This window comes from Podarcis erhardii (assembly GCF_964252035.2).
Source record: "Podarcis erhardii genome assembly, chromosome: 2".
Taxonomy (NCBI): domain Eukaryota; kingdom Metazoa; phylum Chordata; class Lepidosauria; order Squamata; family Lacertidae; genus Podarcis; species Podarcis erhardii.
In genome coordinates this window covers 72,604,612-72,619,498 of record NC_138498.1, presented here as the reverse complement: position 1 = coordinate 72,619,498, position 14,887 = coordinate 72,604,612, and the positions used below count along the sequence as shown (strand labels likewise).

Sequence of the window (14,887 nt, the reverse complement as noted above, 5' to 3'; positions counted from 1 at the left end):
CGCAGAAATAGGTGTGTGCATGGCTATTTCTTAACTGCCTTTTAACTGCACATCACGTTGACATTTCCAGTTGATGAACCTTACCAAACTGTTTTAAAATATTGTTATGATTGCTAGCTGTCCAGTAGTTTGGTTACATAAATTACTCATTCATAGCTCAACATGGGCAGATTGACATATTGCCAATGGGAAATAATTGCTAGGAGATTACTGGAATCCCATCATCATAGAGGCAGACAGCAGTTTTCCAGTTTGGTGGGGCAGGGGGAGAGGGAGAGAGAAAGTAGTGGGTAAGCCAAAATCTTACATTGGGAGTGAAGGCCCTTCTCTGGGAACCTGCTATAAGGCAGCTTCTTTTCATCTTGTTTATTTATATATATACTGCCCTTCATATTTATCCTAGGTCTGTGTGCACACCATACATTTAAACACACATTTAAAGCAACCTGCCCCCCCCCCAGCAATTGTAGTTTGCTAAGGTGTCTTCCAATTGTGGCTCAGTAAACTACAGTTCCCAGGATTATCTGATGGTACTCAGTGGAAGAATGCAGGGCTTGGGTGTCAATGGAAGAGCTGGTTGATAGGGTACTGGCTGCCTTATAGCACTAGTTACTGTTTGCTTCTACATCTGCCCAACTTGCTTATTTGTAACACGCATATTAAAAAGGTGACAAAAAATAGCATCCGTCTCCAGTGCTCTCAACCCAGAGAAACCAAGCTCCACTCCAGGAATTCACCACCCAGGAAAGGCTGGTGGGGAACAAGCAACATATTCCAGATACCTTGGGCCTGATTTCCCAGAGCATGATTTTGTATGGCCCTTTGCTCTAAACCATCCACCGACCCTGGACCTTGGAAACAAATCCAGCACCAGTGTGGAAACAATTGGTCATTGAACAGACGAATGAGTGGAAGGATGGTTGACAGATTAGGGTGATGGAATGGTGGGTGACACTGGAGTGAGTGATAGGTAAAGAGTGTCTGTTGAGAAGGTCAGTTTGGGAATTATGCAGAGCGTAAGATCAGAGAGCAAAAAGGCTGCTGGTTAGGATACCTGTTGAAGGGAGTCCACCAGTGATCATGTTTCATTTACTTTTATTTATTTGTAGAGCACTTCACAGCGAAAAGTGTAGTGCAGTACAGTAAAATAGAATAAAATACCCTATTTTCCCATGTATTAGATGAGGTTTTCTAACTCAAAAATCATGTCAAAAAACTGGGGTCATCCTATACATGGATAGTGGCATGGGGGAAAACTGTGCACTGCCAGCCAGTTGGTTGGCGCGCAATTCCCTCCCATGCCGCTGCGGGAGGCCTGTGCTCTAGGGACTGTTTCCCACAGTGGCTTGGAGGGGAAGCTGCGCGCGCCAGCCAGCTGGTTGGTGGGTGCGCAACTCCCCGCCCCCATGCCACTGTGGGAGGCATGCGCTCTAGGAAGTGGCTGTCCCCAGCAACGGCTCTGCTGGGGTGATGGCATGAGTGCAATTCCTCCTAAAAAAATCTCAGCAACTTTGGGCCACCTCCCCTCATTTTCTTTAAATTTAGTCCCCCAAAATAGGTGGCGTCTTATACATGGGGGCATCTTATACATGGAAAAATACGGTAGTGTCTGTGTATGTTATAATGTTATGTTACATTATATTATGAATAGATGCAATATTTGTCATTGTTTACTAAAAGGTTATTTGTTCCAATTGTTGTTTTACCTAAATAAATATAGTTGTGGTTGGCATCCATCTGTGTCAAGAGACAATGGAGTGCACCTCCAGGGGGCTGCAGAAATTGGTAACTCATAACTGCTGCTTCCTACATTGTTTTTGCTGTGGTAGCGGCACCAAAGTGACTTCTCCGGGGCTGGGGCAGTGTTTATGGAGATCGTGGACTGCCCTTGACAGGAAGGACTGTATATAGTGATGTCTGCCTGACTGCCATAGTGCTACTAAAGACACAGGAGCCATGTCAGAAACAAGTGTGGCAACCCAGGAGTGATAGACATGATTGGTACAGTGTGTCTGGCAAATTATCTAACAGAAGAGCTAAGCATTGCCTAACAGTGTAATGAGATGCCAAATGGCTCACATGATGAGGAACCTTGTAACAGAATGCTGAGAGCCTGTTTGTATAATTTTATCCAGATGCTGCATGCAAATTTTGCCATCCATTATGTAAAAATCCTGTATTAAACACAATTTAGAGCCTGTCAGAAATATCTCCATTGCATAACCCCTTATAAAAAGCTTCTCCTTCAAAGAGAATGAGTTTAAGGGTGCTTTGTTAGAATTTGGGCCTCTCAAAAGCTTGATTACGAAATCATTGAATGTGATTGCATGAAAACTCAACCAGGGATTTATCACCTCAAACCTGAAACACAAAGGACTTCTGTGGACAGGCCTGCCCATCATCCATTTACTGCTGTATCAACTGATGACTTGGGTGAGCGAATCTGCCATCACAGGTCAGTCACCAAAAAATAATTTGAAATGTGTGACCGTGATCAGAGGAAGTAAACAGTGAAGTGCAAAACCAGCACCAAAAATGAACTATATGTATCTAGTTTCTATCTTACACAATTTTGGAGAAATCGCACGTTCTACTTTCCAGGCAAATCTGCCAATAAAACCTGGACAAGATACGAGATTAGGAAGCAGGGTTTTTTGTTTGTTTGTGTAGGTACATTTAGCAGTACGAATATTAAGAGGTTTAGGTGTTATTAGTTGGCTGGCCAGCAGAAAGTGGACAGGGCTCTTGCACCTTTACTTGTTGTGCAGAAGAGAGAATAGCTTGCCATCCGCTCATGCACACAACTACTGTATTAAGCATGAGTCTGGAATTCGTTTGCATCTGGCCACCTTCCTTCTAAGCAGGCATGGCCAAACTTGGCCCTCCAGCTGTTTGGGGACTACAATTCCCATCATCCCTGGCCACTGGTCCTGTCAGCTAGGGATGATGGGAGTTGTAGTCCCAAAACAGCTGGAGGGCCGAGTTTGCCTATGCCTGTAAGGGCTGAAGGGCTCTGCCCAGCTATGGGGTACTGCTGTCTTCAGAGACTGCTATCCAGAACTGAGAGACATACTTTTGCTGTGGGCTGGATGAAAAACAGAAAACAGCATTCACCAGGGAAAAGGAAGCTGTCCTGTCAGGCCTGCCACCAGTGGTCTTGTACGAGAATAATAGGACTTTAAAAATCATGGACCAGCAAAGAAAAGGTATAATATAGCTATAGTGAAATGTCTTTACATCCACATTTTTTTAAAAAAGGAAATGGATCACACACACAAAAGGAGAACACAGATTTGCATATAGTAATGTGTATAGATGCAGAAGCAGCGTACCTAGTGGAGTTAGATTCCTGGCAGACGGGTCAGTGTTGCCTACTGGGCGGGGTGAGGCAATGGGGATGTCAGTGCAGCACAAGCACAGAAGAAGAGCCATTCCAGCCGCTCCTGCCGGTAGAAGATTGTTATTAGGTGACCTATGTGCTTTCTCAGTCTGCTGTACCCATGCAGACTGTTGATGGATTCTTAGGATTCTGCATCTTTGGGCCTGGACCAGGCAGCCTTAGATGACTCCTTAAAATAATTGATCCATGGCCCCCTAAGTCTAAATGGGAAAGAGTCAAGACTATACACATATTTAACTTCCCTGCAGAAACCAGTGGCATGTCACAATCTGGGCCTAAGCATATTTGCTTAGAAATCCCATTGATTTCTTTCAATTAATATTACAATCGTAAAGATGTTTAAACCTGGCTGAATCATGCCCATTGCACATATTTTATTTTACTTTGTAGGTCTATAAATCTCAGCTGAGATGATTTCTTGCATTAATCCAAGTGCCATAAAGTTAATTGCTAATCTGATAAGATCTCATACCCTTTAAAAAATCTACACCACCAGTCTCCTTTTATTAAACATTGAAATTACCTTCCAAGAGCAGCCCAGCACTCGACTCATTTTATACAGAGCATAAAACACCATAGCTGTATTTAACTGTCTGAAATAAAACCTCCAGCTTATTATTGAGTAGTATGTGTAACAATTCCATATGAAAGCACTTTTTCAGTTCAACGATCATCCAAGCAGATTCTGTTAAGTGTTGTAATTTAAATGTAAGCACTTTTAATTAGCCATCTGCACTGCTTTTTGGGGGGAGGGAACTTGCTTACCTCAAATTCTTTAGGTTTACAGTTTCTAGATCTCTTAATAGCTGCCAGGAAATGGCATAGACAATGAATGTTGGAAGTGCATGATACATATGAGGGCATAATCAGTGTGTGCTTTCCTCCATCACACTATTTCTGCATCCCCCAACATGGTGCCCTCCTGGTGTTTTGGTTTTCCAACTCCCACCAGCTCTAGCTAGCAGAGAGTGATGGAGGTTGTAGTCCAAAATATGTACAGGGCACTTGGTTGAGGAAGACTGTTCTATTTTATACATGTTTTCCTGCACTTCAGGGATCCATTGTGTTATTCCTTCAGTTCAATGTTGTTTGCGTTAGCACCATTCTCCATGAGTGAGTTCAAAGTTATTTAGCCCATTCCTGTAGCTTGTCATTCAACAGAGGTGGTAGGCATGTATAAAGAACAAAGACCAGTCTGTGTTTCCTATCTTCGGCCGCAAGAGAGCAGCACCATCTAAAAAACCCATGCTGTATGTTCAACACCTCAAGAAACACCTTTCAGGTGAGAACCAAAGGTTCCTTTTCCTGCGCTTTGGATTTGTTTGTTTTTGAATATTTATACCCCGCCTTTCAACTGCATTATTCCTAAAGCAACTAACTACAGGTTGTAACAGCTACAGCTTTCCAATTGGTTGTGGGGTGAGGAGACCTGTGGCCCTTGGTTGTGGGGTGAGGAGACCTGTGGCCCTCCAGATGTTGCTGGACTACAGCTCCCCACCTTTCTGAGCACTGACCACTGGCCAGTTTTGGCATGGGTTTTTCAAAGGTGAGTTTCCTGTTGTAGAAGAAAGCACTGGAGACTTATGGAACCTGTGTATATGTGTATTTCATGGTGTTGGAAGGAGCCTCAAATAGTCCAATCTCCTGCAGGGAACTACAGCATCCCTGATAAAGGACCATGTAGCCTGGGCATTTACATAACAGAAATTTACCAATATTTACAGGTTATGAAGGTATGTACACACAGGCAGACAGCACTTGATTTACAGTAGTATCAGACCCTCAGCCCACCTTCTTGTCTTGGCGATCCTGCCTTATCTCGAAATGATTAAAAATATATACATTTTGTATAGTAAGGATAAAGTAAACTTTCATTTTTCTTCATACAAGCAGTAATATGAATATTAATTTTGTGGCAGTTAATTATCTTGAGAAAAGGCAAAAAAAAAAAAATTTGAATCAGAAAGTAGTTGCTACCTGTTAGAAAATATTTTTCTCTTGTGGGCTTAGACTAAATGATAAATAAAACCACATAAATATCTTTTGTATGTGAGACTGGGTGGGAGTGTGTGTGTGTGTGTGTGTGTGTAAATTAAAATAAAATAAAATAAAATAGAATAATAAAATTAAATAAAAAGGTAAAGGACCCCCTGGACGGTTAAGTCCAGTCTCACCTCAGGCACTTCAGGCTGAGAGATCCAGTGTTTGCTTTCCGGGTCATATGGCCAGCATGACTAAACCGCTTCTATCCTAGTCATTGAAAGATTTGTGCCACAATATTTTGCTATCTTAAAATTGCTTTCTTCACATGCATTCTTCACATAGCAGTTGTACTATGGCAGCTATATTCTCAAAGTATTATGCAGTTTAAATAAAAATGAAAATGAAAATATAGAATAAAATAAAACAGGGATTTATAACATGACCATAGTGCTTTTATGCCTCCTAGTGGCTGCTTCCAGTCAACTCAGCTGTTTATTTTGTAAGCATGAATGACTTGTACTTTCATAGACACTTTCACAGGCAAACTATCACTTATACTGCTCATCATTTTGACACTTACAAAGCTAATCAAAGCCTCTGTTTCACAGAAGTGAAGCAGGAGTTACCAGCAGCATAATCTTCCCTTTTGATTTCAGGGAACTGGAAGAAGCCAAATGTATTCCATACCAATTTCCTGCCATAATATTTTATAGAGTAATGTTCCTTGCTTAAAGCACTTCACATGATGAGCTCAGGAATCATTACCCTGTACTGTAGGCCACCCAATTTATTTGTGTATTTAAAAATGGGTGAGCTAAGGTTGATAGATGAGACAGCACAATCCTATCCCCCAGATCCACTGGCTGAGGCGAGCTTCATCGAGGACCACAAGGTGCCTCCTTAAGGACAGCTCAATGGAAACAGCTCTATCATGGGTGGTTCTTTAGGCCACAAAATGAAGTTTTCTGAGGGTGGGACAGATGTGGTCCTGGATTGCCCAGATCTTTGTCTTCTTCGTTTCTCAGAATGGCCCCAGGATCAGGATCTCCCACCATCACGCCAGCCTGGAGTTGACGTAACTAATCCCTCTCCCTCCCCCCCAAGAACTGCTAGGGGGATTTAGAGAAAGAAAGATCTACCAAGAAAAAAAAAAGCAATCCCCACACCCTCCTCTCCTGGCTGGTGCAAGCTAGCTGGTGCTAAAGACTAGCAAAATTACTATGGCATAAGACTTTCATGGACTTTATCTGAAAAAGTGTTATCCTCCGCTGGCAGGTGGGTGTAAGGAAGGGGAGGAAATAAACAGTGAAGCCAAAAAGAAAGGAAATGTCTGTGACAATGGCATTTATTTGTTGGGAATAATTAACTGTGAAGCCCAAGATAAGTTTCCCCATATGGTGAGCTGTTTGTGTAGACCAGGGTTCATTCCTGACAGCCTGAGGCTGGACTATAGGGAGAAGGGAGAGAGAGATGCATTTGAGCAGGATTTTGGCAAACGTGATCACCTGAGGCTATGAACAGGTACATTCCAAACAACAGGCCAGAGGTACCCAAAAAAAGGGCCTGCTGTTGCCAGTGCACGCTCCAATGCCTCCTATGGTGTCCATGAAAGGTTTCAGTAAATATTTCCTCAAAAATTCACAATGTGTGAGACTGTTCGCTATTACTACTCTGTTCCTGTTTGCACTGTCTCATCCTCTCCTGCACCCTCACGAGGCCCCCCTTTTGTGTTTTCCCACAGCCTCACGGCAGCCATTTTGTGATGGGCGCTTGACTTCCAAATGTGCCCACTGACCCCAAAAGGTTGGCAAGACCTGCAACAGACTCTTAGTCCTCCAGAAAGATTTTAACAGTTGATCCAAGAAAGGAAAACAGCTTCATATGATCCTGAGATGGCACAAAGCTTACTTGGCAATGGTCATGGTCGAGACTGAAGAGCTGTGTAAGCATTCAAAAGTAAGGCTTTTGAGAGCCGTGCTGTTGAACTACATGATACTAATATAATAAGAGGATGATCTAAAATTTGTGACCACGGGAAGGGGGAAAAAAACTTTGTTCAAGATGTATATATAACATGATCATCCAATTAGAGCTTGGCAATCTCAAGATCAAATTAAATAAATGGCAACAAGTTCTCACAGCTGAGATGGTGCTGGAAGAATGAAAACCCCAATCTTTTAAACTCTAGATAAATTGCTGTCATGACTTAATTAAAGCCAGAGGGGGCAGAACCTTTGCCTCCTGCCCCCCCCCGCCCTCTCTACCTGGCCCTCAGGACCCCACTGACTGCATTCTTGAAAATGTCACATATTGCCATCATTGTTTTAGGGGCCTAACCTGCTAATTAATGGGGTAGCAATATTCCACTGCTCTCAAATCGTATCCCCACTTTCCTTCCCCCCCCCCCAAGGGAAACTACAAACCTGTCCAGATATTTAAGGCTGCCATTCAGCTGAAGACACCATGGGGAAAGGTATGGAGCTCCCCCAGATCCCATCCTAAACCCTCCTTGAGTGCTTTACCCAAATAGAAAAGTTATGCATATTACCCAGAGTGCACTGCTCCTTTGTCAGTCATGTGACCCAACTGGTCTTGCCCCTGTAGCCTTGTCAAGCAGAAATAAAGCAGATAATGTTTTCTACGATCACTTTCTTTCCGATTTACCTGCTAAATTTCTGCTTTCCAGACTGCTGGCAAAGGAACAGGAGTGAGGCCCTGTTCCTGGCAATGACCTGATAGGCAGAAATTTAGCAAGTGAAGCAGGAGACCTTAAATACCTCTACAAGCTATCATGTCCTAGGCTTCACTTATCTTAAGTAATACATGACCGCTGGCCTAATTCCCATGACCCCCAGGTGATAGCTTGATGAAACCATGCCTATGGTACATTGCTGTTTTGGAACCATAAATGAAGAAGGGGTTTTGTTCTGCCTCCATAATCATTGCTCTGTTTCTAGAGTGAGGACAACAGGTGATGTTCTGCAAGCACCTAAAAATGTATGCAGTGATCACTTCCATGTTATGGAAACCAGACACACAAAGTTAAAACTGCTTTATTGTGTTAATATATTCCAACCACACTGGATCCAGCACACTCTTGCTGCATGTCTTAAAGTAGACCCAGTCGCTATTGAGGCTGGGTTAACTCACCACAGGCCACCTTGGCTGACATCTATGCCTCGCGTCCAGCAACTCTGTACACTTATTTTCGCTGCTACTATTTCCTTTAGAATTTATCATAGGTTCAACAGATAAGATATATAAGGTAAAACAATAATTAGTTGCCAAGGACGTTAGTCCGATGCCTCTTTCTTCGATATGGAAACCTTAATGGCCAAAACGCTGAGGTTCCAAATGGGGGTTTTCATGATCAATATATATTTTCCTCCTGGACACGGGAAGAGAGGAAACAAATGGAAGCAGTGGGGAACAAAAAGTTATACCTGCCAAATAGCTGAGTTTCATCTACAAAGTTTCAGGATGGTGATTGATGCTTTTAACTAGGGAAATAATCTAGGTTTAAAAGTAGCTGCCCCCACTACATCACAAATGGGGAAAGTGCTGTTGATTTCTGGTCTGACTTGCAGATTTCCCACAGGCATTTGGTGGGCCACTGTGAGAAAAGGATGCTGGACTAGGTGGGCTACTGGCCTGATCCAGCAGGATTGTTCTTCTCTTCTTATGCTACTAGCTTATTATGACTACACTTAGACACCCTAAGTTGGCGGGGGGGGGGAGGTAAAAGGTAAAGGACTCCTGGACGGTTAAGTCTAGTCAAAGGTGATTATGGGGTGTGGCGTTCATCTTGCTTTTCAGGCCGAAGGAGCCGCCATTTGTCCACAGACAGCTTTCCGGGTCATGTGGCCAGCATGACTAAACTGCTTTTGGCGCAACAGAACACCGTTACAGAAGACAGAGCTCACGGAAATGCCGTTTACCTTCCCACCACAGCAGTACCTATTTATCTACTTGCACTGGTATGCTTTCAAACTGCTAGGTTGGCAGGAGCTGGGACAGAGCAACGGGAGCTCACCACTGTCGAGCGGATTCGAGCCACAAACCTTTCAAGTGGCAAGCCCTAGAGGCTCAAACCACAAGTATGTGTGCCATGTAAGCTGAGAAGGGTGTCTCATGTGTGGCTCACTGCACAATAATGGGTCTAACCCCTTTCCCCAAATTATACAAGGGGAAATGGCAAGATATGCATGCCTGAATCCTTCACAGCTGTCAATCATGCACAAAAGAGAGTAGGAGGCAGAACTCAAAGATGAAGTGTTAGGCATAATTGAATCTCATGACACACTCTCCCTTACACCCCTTAGCTATAGGAAACAGGCTAAGACTTGAGCAGCATACTAAATCACAGCCATTCCCCATAACCAAGCAAGGAAGATTACAGTGATGACATTATGTTTTTCTTAATGCCGTTTTATTAATGCCGTTTAAAGGCTTCAGAAACCCTGGTGTCCAACAGGGTTCAGTCAGCTGCCTTGGAAAACAAGATGTCAGGGGAGAAGGGTGTTCCCTAAACCTCTTTTATGTGCAGGGATTTTTTATTTTTTTAAAAAAGAAATATGGGACAGCATTCAATCAAAGAGTTCCATATCTGCAGTCTGAAATGATACAGTCTAGGAAAAGTCTGACTATGTGATCAGCTATTTTTCAAGAGAGTCGCTCTGGAAACTCAGGTATGCTCCCAGCTGAAGGCCCAACAGGGTCAAATCCCTCCCCTAACCTGTCGCCCGGCTGAGCCTTCAAATTCTCTCATTCACCCAAATGTCAACCTCGCTGCTGCTTCTGCAGCTCTGGTAGTGACAAGGGGGGTAGGTCTCTCCTCCTTCCCTCAGTATATGGCATTGGTGCTGCTATCACTCTGAGCCTGGTGCCCGGCATGCTAGGAATTGTCATTTTCTCTGCGCTCTCTGAAAACTACATTTCCAAGTCCATTTTTGGGTAGACCAAAGACTCTGGAATCATGTGATAAGCTTGATTTGCTTCTCCTTTGCCATTTATCCCTCACCACACAGCTCCACACAGTCTGTGGTGTAGCTTACAATACTACAAAATGTGTTCTTAAAACAACCTTAAAAGACCTGTACATGTGGGATATTGGTTCCATTTTAAATCAGCAATTTTGCCTGGTAAAATGGGGAGGGAGGGGTAGATAGGGCTGCCATATTTTGAAGAGCAAAAAAGAGGACACATTTGCTGACTTCTGCTTTTAACTATGGATCACCATGACAACACTCATTTTACACACCCATGAAAAAGAGGATGTGTCCTGGAAAAGAAGGACATATGGCAACCCTAAGTAGAATGACAATGTAGCAGAATCTATTTGTAAAATATCTCAGATTAGTTCTAACATCCATGTATTATAGAGAAAGTTTTTACCCTACATAGGCAAAAGGGACAGCCTGGTGCCATGGCAGTAGGCTACTCTAAAAGTAAAGGGAAATAAAAGGCAAAACAACATTTTTTTTTAAAAAAAAAAGCTGTGAAATTCCTCACTGGAAGGACAATTTAGGGGCAGTTTGCACTAAAAAAATGGTACAGAACAGGTTGAGAACTCTGTAAGCCAGTTTTCCTTTTACTGGATGTGAACTGTGAATTTAATAACTAACAATTGGTTCTGCTCTGTTCTTGAAGATGGTGGACTCCAGTCTCACTTTCTGTTTCACTTGACAGCGACTTTCAACTTGACTAGGTAATGCTGATATTACCCTTTTCTAATGTTTCAGACACCACAGAAACAGCTTATATACCTTATATCAGAGCAGATCTATTTATCTCAGGCCCTTGCTGCCCAAATCCTAATCCAAGACAAGACTGCATTGCCTCTATCAGGTCAACACCTCCACCTCCCTTCAGACTGAAACCTCCTGTTTTTCTACAGAACAGGAAGCAACACAGAGATCAACACCTCCCCAGCGTATCTAAGGGACAGATGAGCTTCATCTGCATGACCACACCTTTCTGGGCACTCCACAGAGGTGCCTGACAAGGCACTCCCAAAATGAAGACTTCAAAATGAGTGCCAAGGCTTTCCCAAGATGGTGTCCTACAAATGGTTTAGACTACAACTCCCATTACCCCCAGTCAACATGGCCAAGAGAAGGTTGGAGATATGGCCCAAAACAGATGGAGAAGGGGAGGTCTGGGCTACTCTTTTAGATATTGCTCCCAATGGGTTGTGGCTGGTGACATGGGCCCCAGAGCAGACCGAAGAAGGGAACAAACCTTGGTTGGCCATCATTCTTCTGGCAATAACCTTCAAAGAAAGGACAGACAGACACCTCCACTGCTCAACATGACCCTACAAACATCCTTGTGTCATGACAGGGCCTCAACTTCAATGTTTTACCAGTGTGTTAACTGCCTTTCTGTTACTGCCCTGCCACTTGAGGGGGTCTCAGTCTGATGAAGAATCTATAAAATATAGATATGAGAGCATAGGAGATATGCCACTGTTCCTCTTCTCTGTTATCATCATCATTGCCGCATGCACATCCAAAACATTTCAGAAGTGTACCCACAATCCTTTGGGCAACAGGAGCCCTGTCCCTTCAGTCAGAGGCCAAATGCTGGTGGGCCACCTGGTGGTGGATTTACATTCATCAGTTAACAATCTGTTAATAAATACATCAGTGGTTCTGTAGTGTCTCTGGAGGGGGAGAGCACATTGCTGCACTTATGCACACAAGGCAGGTCGGTTTGGTTATGGAAGCGAGAGGAAACGGGGTAGGCACCCTGTCTATCAAGAAAGAGGGATGCATCGGGGGACTATCCTCTTCAGAGGAAGATTCTGAGCACGAACAGATGCTCCAGAGCTAGAAGGCTCCTCAGCCTCAGAATTACATCTTGACAGTCAGCAGATCCTTGAGGGTAAGAAAAAAGGGACCACAACTCCTGGTGTATCCTGTCTGGTTTACTTCCCACTGCACAGGATATCATAATAACTTGGTTCCTTTGGTCCCCTGAGACTGCTGCCACCATCTTTGGTTGTATGTTACAGAAGAGGCGAGGGCTACAGAAGCCACCCTCTCCTGTCGGGTTCTGTTGCTTCGCACCGAGTTCTGAAGAATGGCAGCTAAGTTGCTATGACGACAACACCCCCCCTACAAACTACGTATGAAGCGGCCGCCAGGAGGATGGAAAGGAAGCCCTCTCCACCAAACCATGGTCCTGCATCCTCTCTCCCACCCCTTTCCCTACACGCCCACACTGCTCCCCAGCATAGAGGTTGGTTGTCCAGCTGCACTCCATGCAGGTCACCAGACGTCAGTGCTCCGGGGCCCCCTCTCCGCACGGGGCACTTCGTGTGTTCTCCGGCTGCGGCCTTTCCGCTTGTCCTCCAGGTGCTTCCACTTGTGGCTCTTGGCCTTGACGCTGAGCGGAGGGGGTAGCGGCGGCTTCTTCTTCGGCTGGTGGCTCTTGCGGCTCCACAGCTGCTCACATACCTGGTCCATGGTACTGAGGTTGGGGTGGTCCACCAGCTGCAAGAAATCTTGGTACCAGAGCTTGCGGTGGAAGGGCTGCGCTGGCTCCTCTTCCCGGGAGACGGAGAGCGAGTCGGCCTGCTGGGCGTGGATCACTTCAAGCTGGAGGTGCAGCAAACTCTGGGTAAAGCCATGCTCTGTGGCGTGGCAGTGGTAGAGGCCAGCATCTTTGCGCTGCACGTTGCGCAACAGGATCCCCCGCTCCATCTTGATGACCCGGTCATCCAACAGCACCTGCAGGTTAGTAAGGCCAGAGAAAAAGGATAGCATTGGTGAGAGGTCATCAGTAGGGGTGAGGAACTGAGATGGGACAGGCAGGAATAATGATTCAAGAACCAGAAGGGAGGATGGCCCCATCAACAGTAAGGCCTGTGCAAACACATAGATGCTTGCATATTTTAATTACCTTTAATGTTAATGCTAACTGTTTTTTAAATGTTTGTAATTGTTTCAAAACTCTCTGATAATTTAAATATTTCTTGCAAACCACTTGCAGGCATGGCCAAACTTAGCCCTCCAGATGTTTTGGGACTACAACGCCCATCATCCCTAGCTAACAGGACCAGTGGTCAGGGCTGATGTTTTACTGTGATCCACAGGCATATAAATGGTTAAATAAATTAATTAAACAAATCCTAGGTAACTGCTTGGAGACAGGTCCCTGCTATAAGCAGTGGGGCCTGCACTGAAGGAGGAAGAATCTGCTGAAGGGGATGTGCAGGAAGTGGAGGCCAGTGTGTCCGCCTTGTTAATTAACTGAATGATTGACTGATTAATTAATTGATTAATTAATTAATTAATTAATTATAGAATTCATAGAATCACAGAGGCAAAAAGATACTTATGATACCAAGAGGTTTTGGAACCAAAGGGAGGCTGAGGTAGCTTGAGGAAGCAAAACTACTACTACTAATAATAATAATGATAATTTTAATATTTCTACCCCACCCATCTGGCTGGGTTTCCCCAGCCACTCTAGATTCTGCCAGCTTTGTTTCTCATTCTCTCTTATATCTCTATACCAGGGGTCACCAACATAGCATCCCCAGGTGCCAGGGTGTTCCTGATGGTACCCTCCTATGATACCCGCAAAAGCTCTCAGCAAAGATCCGCTCAAAATTCCACAATGCACGAGAGGCTGTTTGTTTTTTCCTGCTTAGTTCCTGTTTGCACTGGCTCAGCCACTCCCACGTGGAATACGCCTCTTAAATATGGGCAGGCACCTTTCGTTGGATGCCAGGATAGGACACCCTTCCTTCCACTCTGAACAGAGGAGAAGTACAAAGAGCTTCTCTCTGTGATTGTGTGTGGCAGTGGCTGATGTACATGCCTTTTGCCATCAATGGCAGCAGCTGTTTTGTGACTGGAACCCACAACCAAATTCAAAATGTGCCTACTGGCCTAAAATGTTTGGTGACCCTGGTCTATGTGCACACAGCAGCCAAGCTCCTACCTCCTTCCGGGGGGCGCTGCTGCTTTTCTGGTATGTCCACACAACCTGGGCCTGCAGTGACTTAGGGAGGCACTCCAGGAAAGCGCTGCTGCCTTCCACTCCATATAACTTCTTTTCTGGGACGCTGCTTCGCTGGGGATCTGCACAGAAGCAGTAATGGACAGCACAAAGTCGTGAGAGCTCAATACGGTCATCTGTTAATCTCAGCACAGAGATATGGGTAGCACAACAAACACACAGGGATGTGCTGAGGCCAGAGCTGAAGCAAGGCATGAAGAAATCTAAACAGAAGTCCAAGCTGGCTACAAAATGGGGTGCGTTTTGAGGGAACAATCTATGGATCCAGGATGCTGTCCTGGCTATATTTAAAAGAATCTATTCTTAAGTGAGCAACTAAGCTCTGAAGACAGTTGTAATGAAAGAAAGATTGTATGTGCAGCTGTGCTCAGTGTATTTTGGATAAATGAATGAGCGTGAATTTAGTTTCTTCTAGGGTCCAATTCCCTTTCCATGCAGTAATTTGAAAGTTGAGGAACACTTGCTGCTGAGTGC

At 44.4% G+C, this 14,887-nt stretch overlaps 1 protein-coding gene across 2 annotated transcripts in view; it reads right to left on the bottom strand.

Annotated features, from left to right (window-relative positions):
* Positions 1-8,420: 8,420 nt before the first annotated feature.
* Positions 8,421-14,887, bottom strand: part of SEMA3B (semaphorin 3B) — a 73,758-nt gene continuing 67,291 nt past the window's right edge. For both annotated transcript variants that reach the window (XM_081851321.1, XM_081851320.1), the window contains 2 exons: positions 14,336-14,475; positions 8,421-13,116 (listed from right to left, as the gene is read on the bottom strand). In XM_081851321.1, the coding sequence (XP_081707447.1) occupies positions 12,655-13,116; positions 14,336-14,475 (602 nt within the window). In that variant the 3' untranslated portion in view covers positions 8,421-12,654. The remainder of the gene's footprint in view (positions 13,117-14,335; positions 14,476-14,887) is intronic.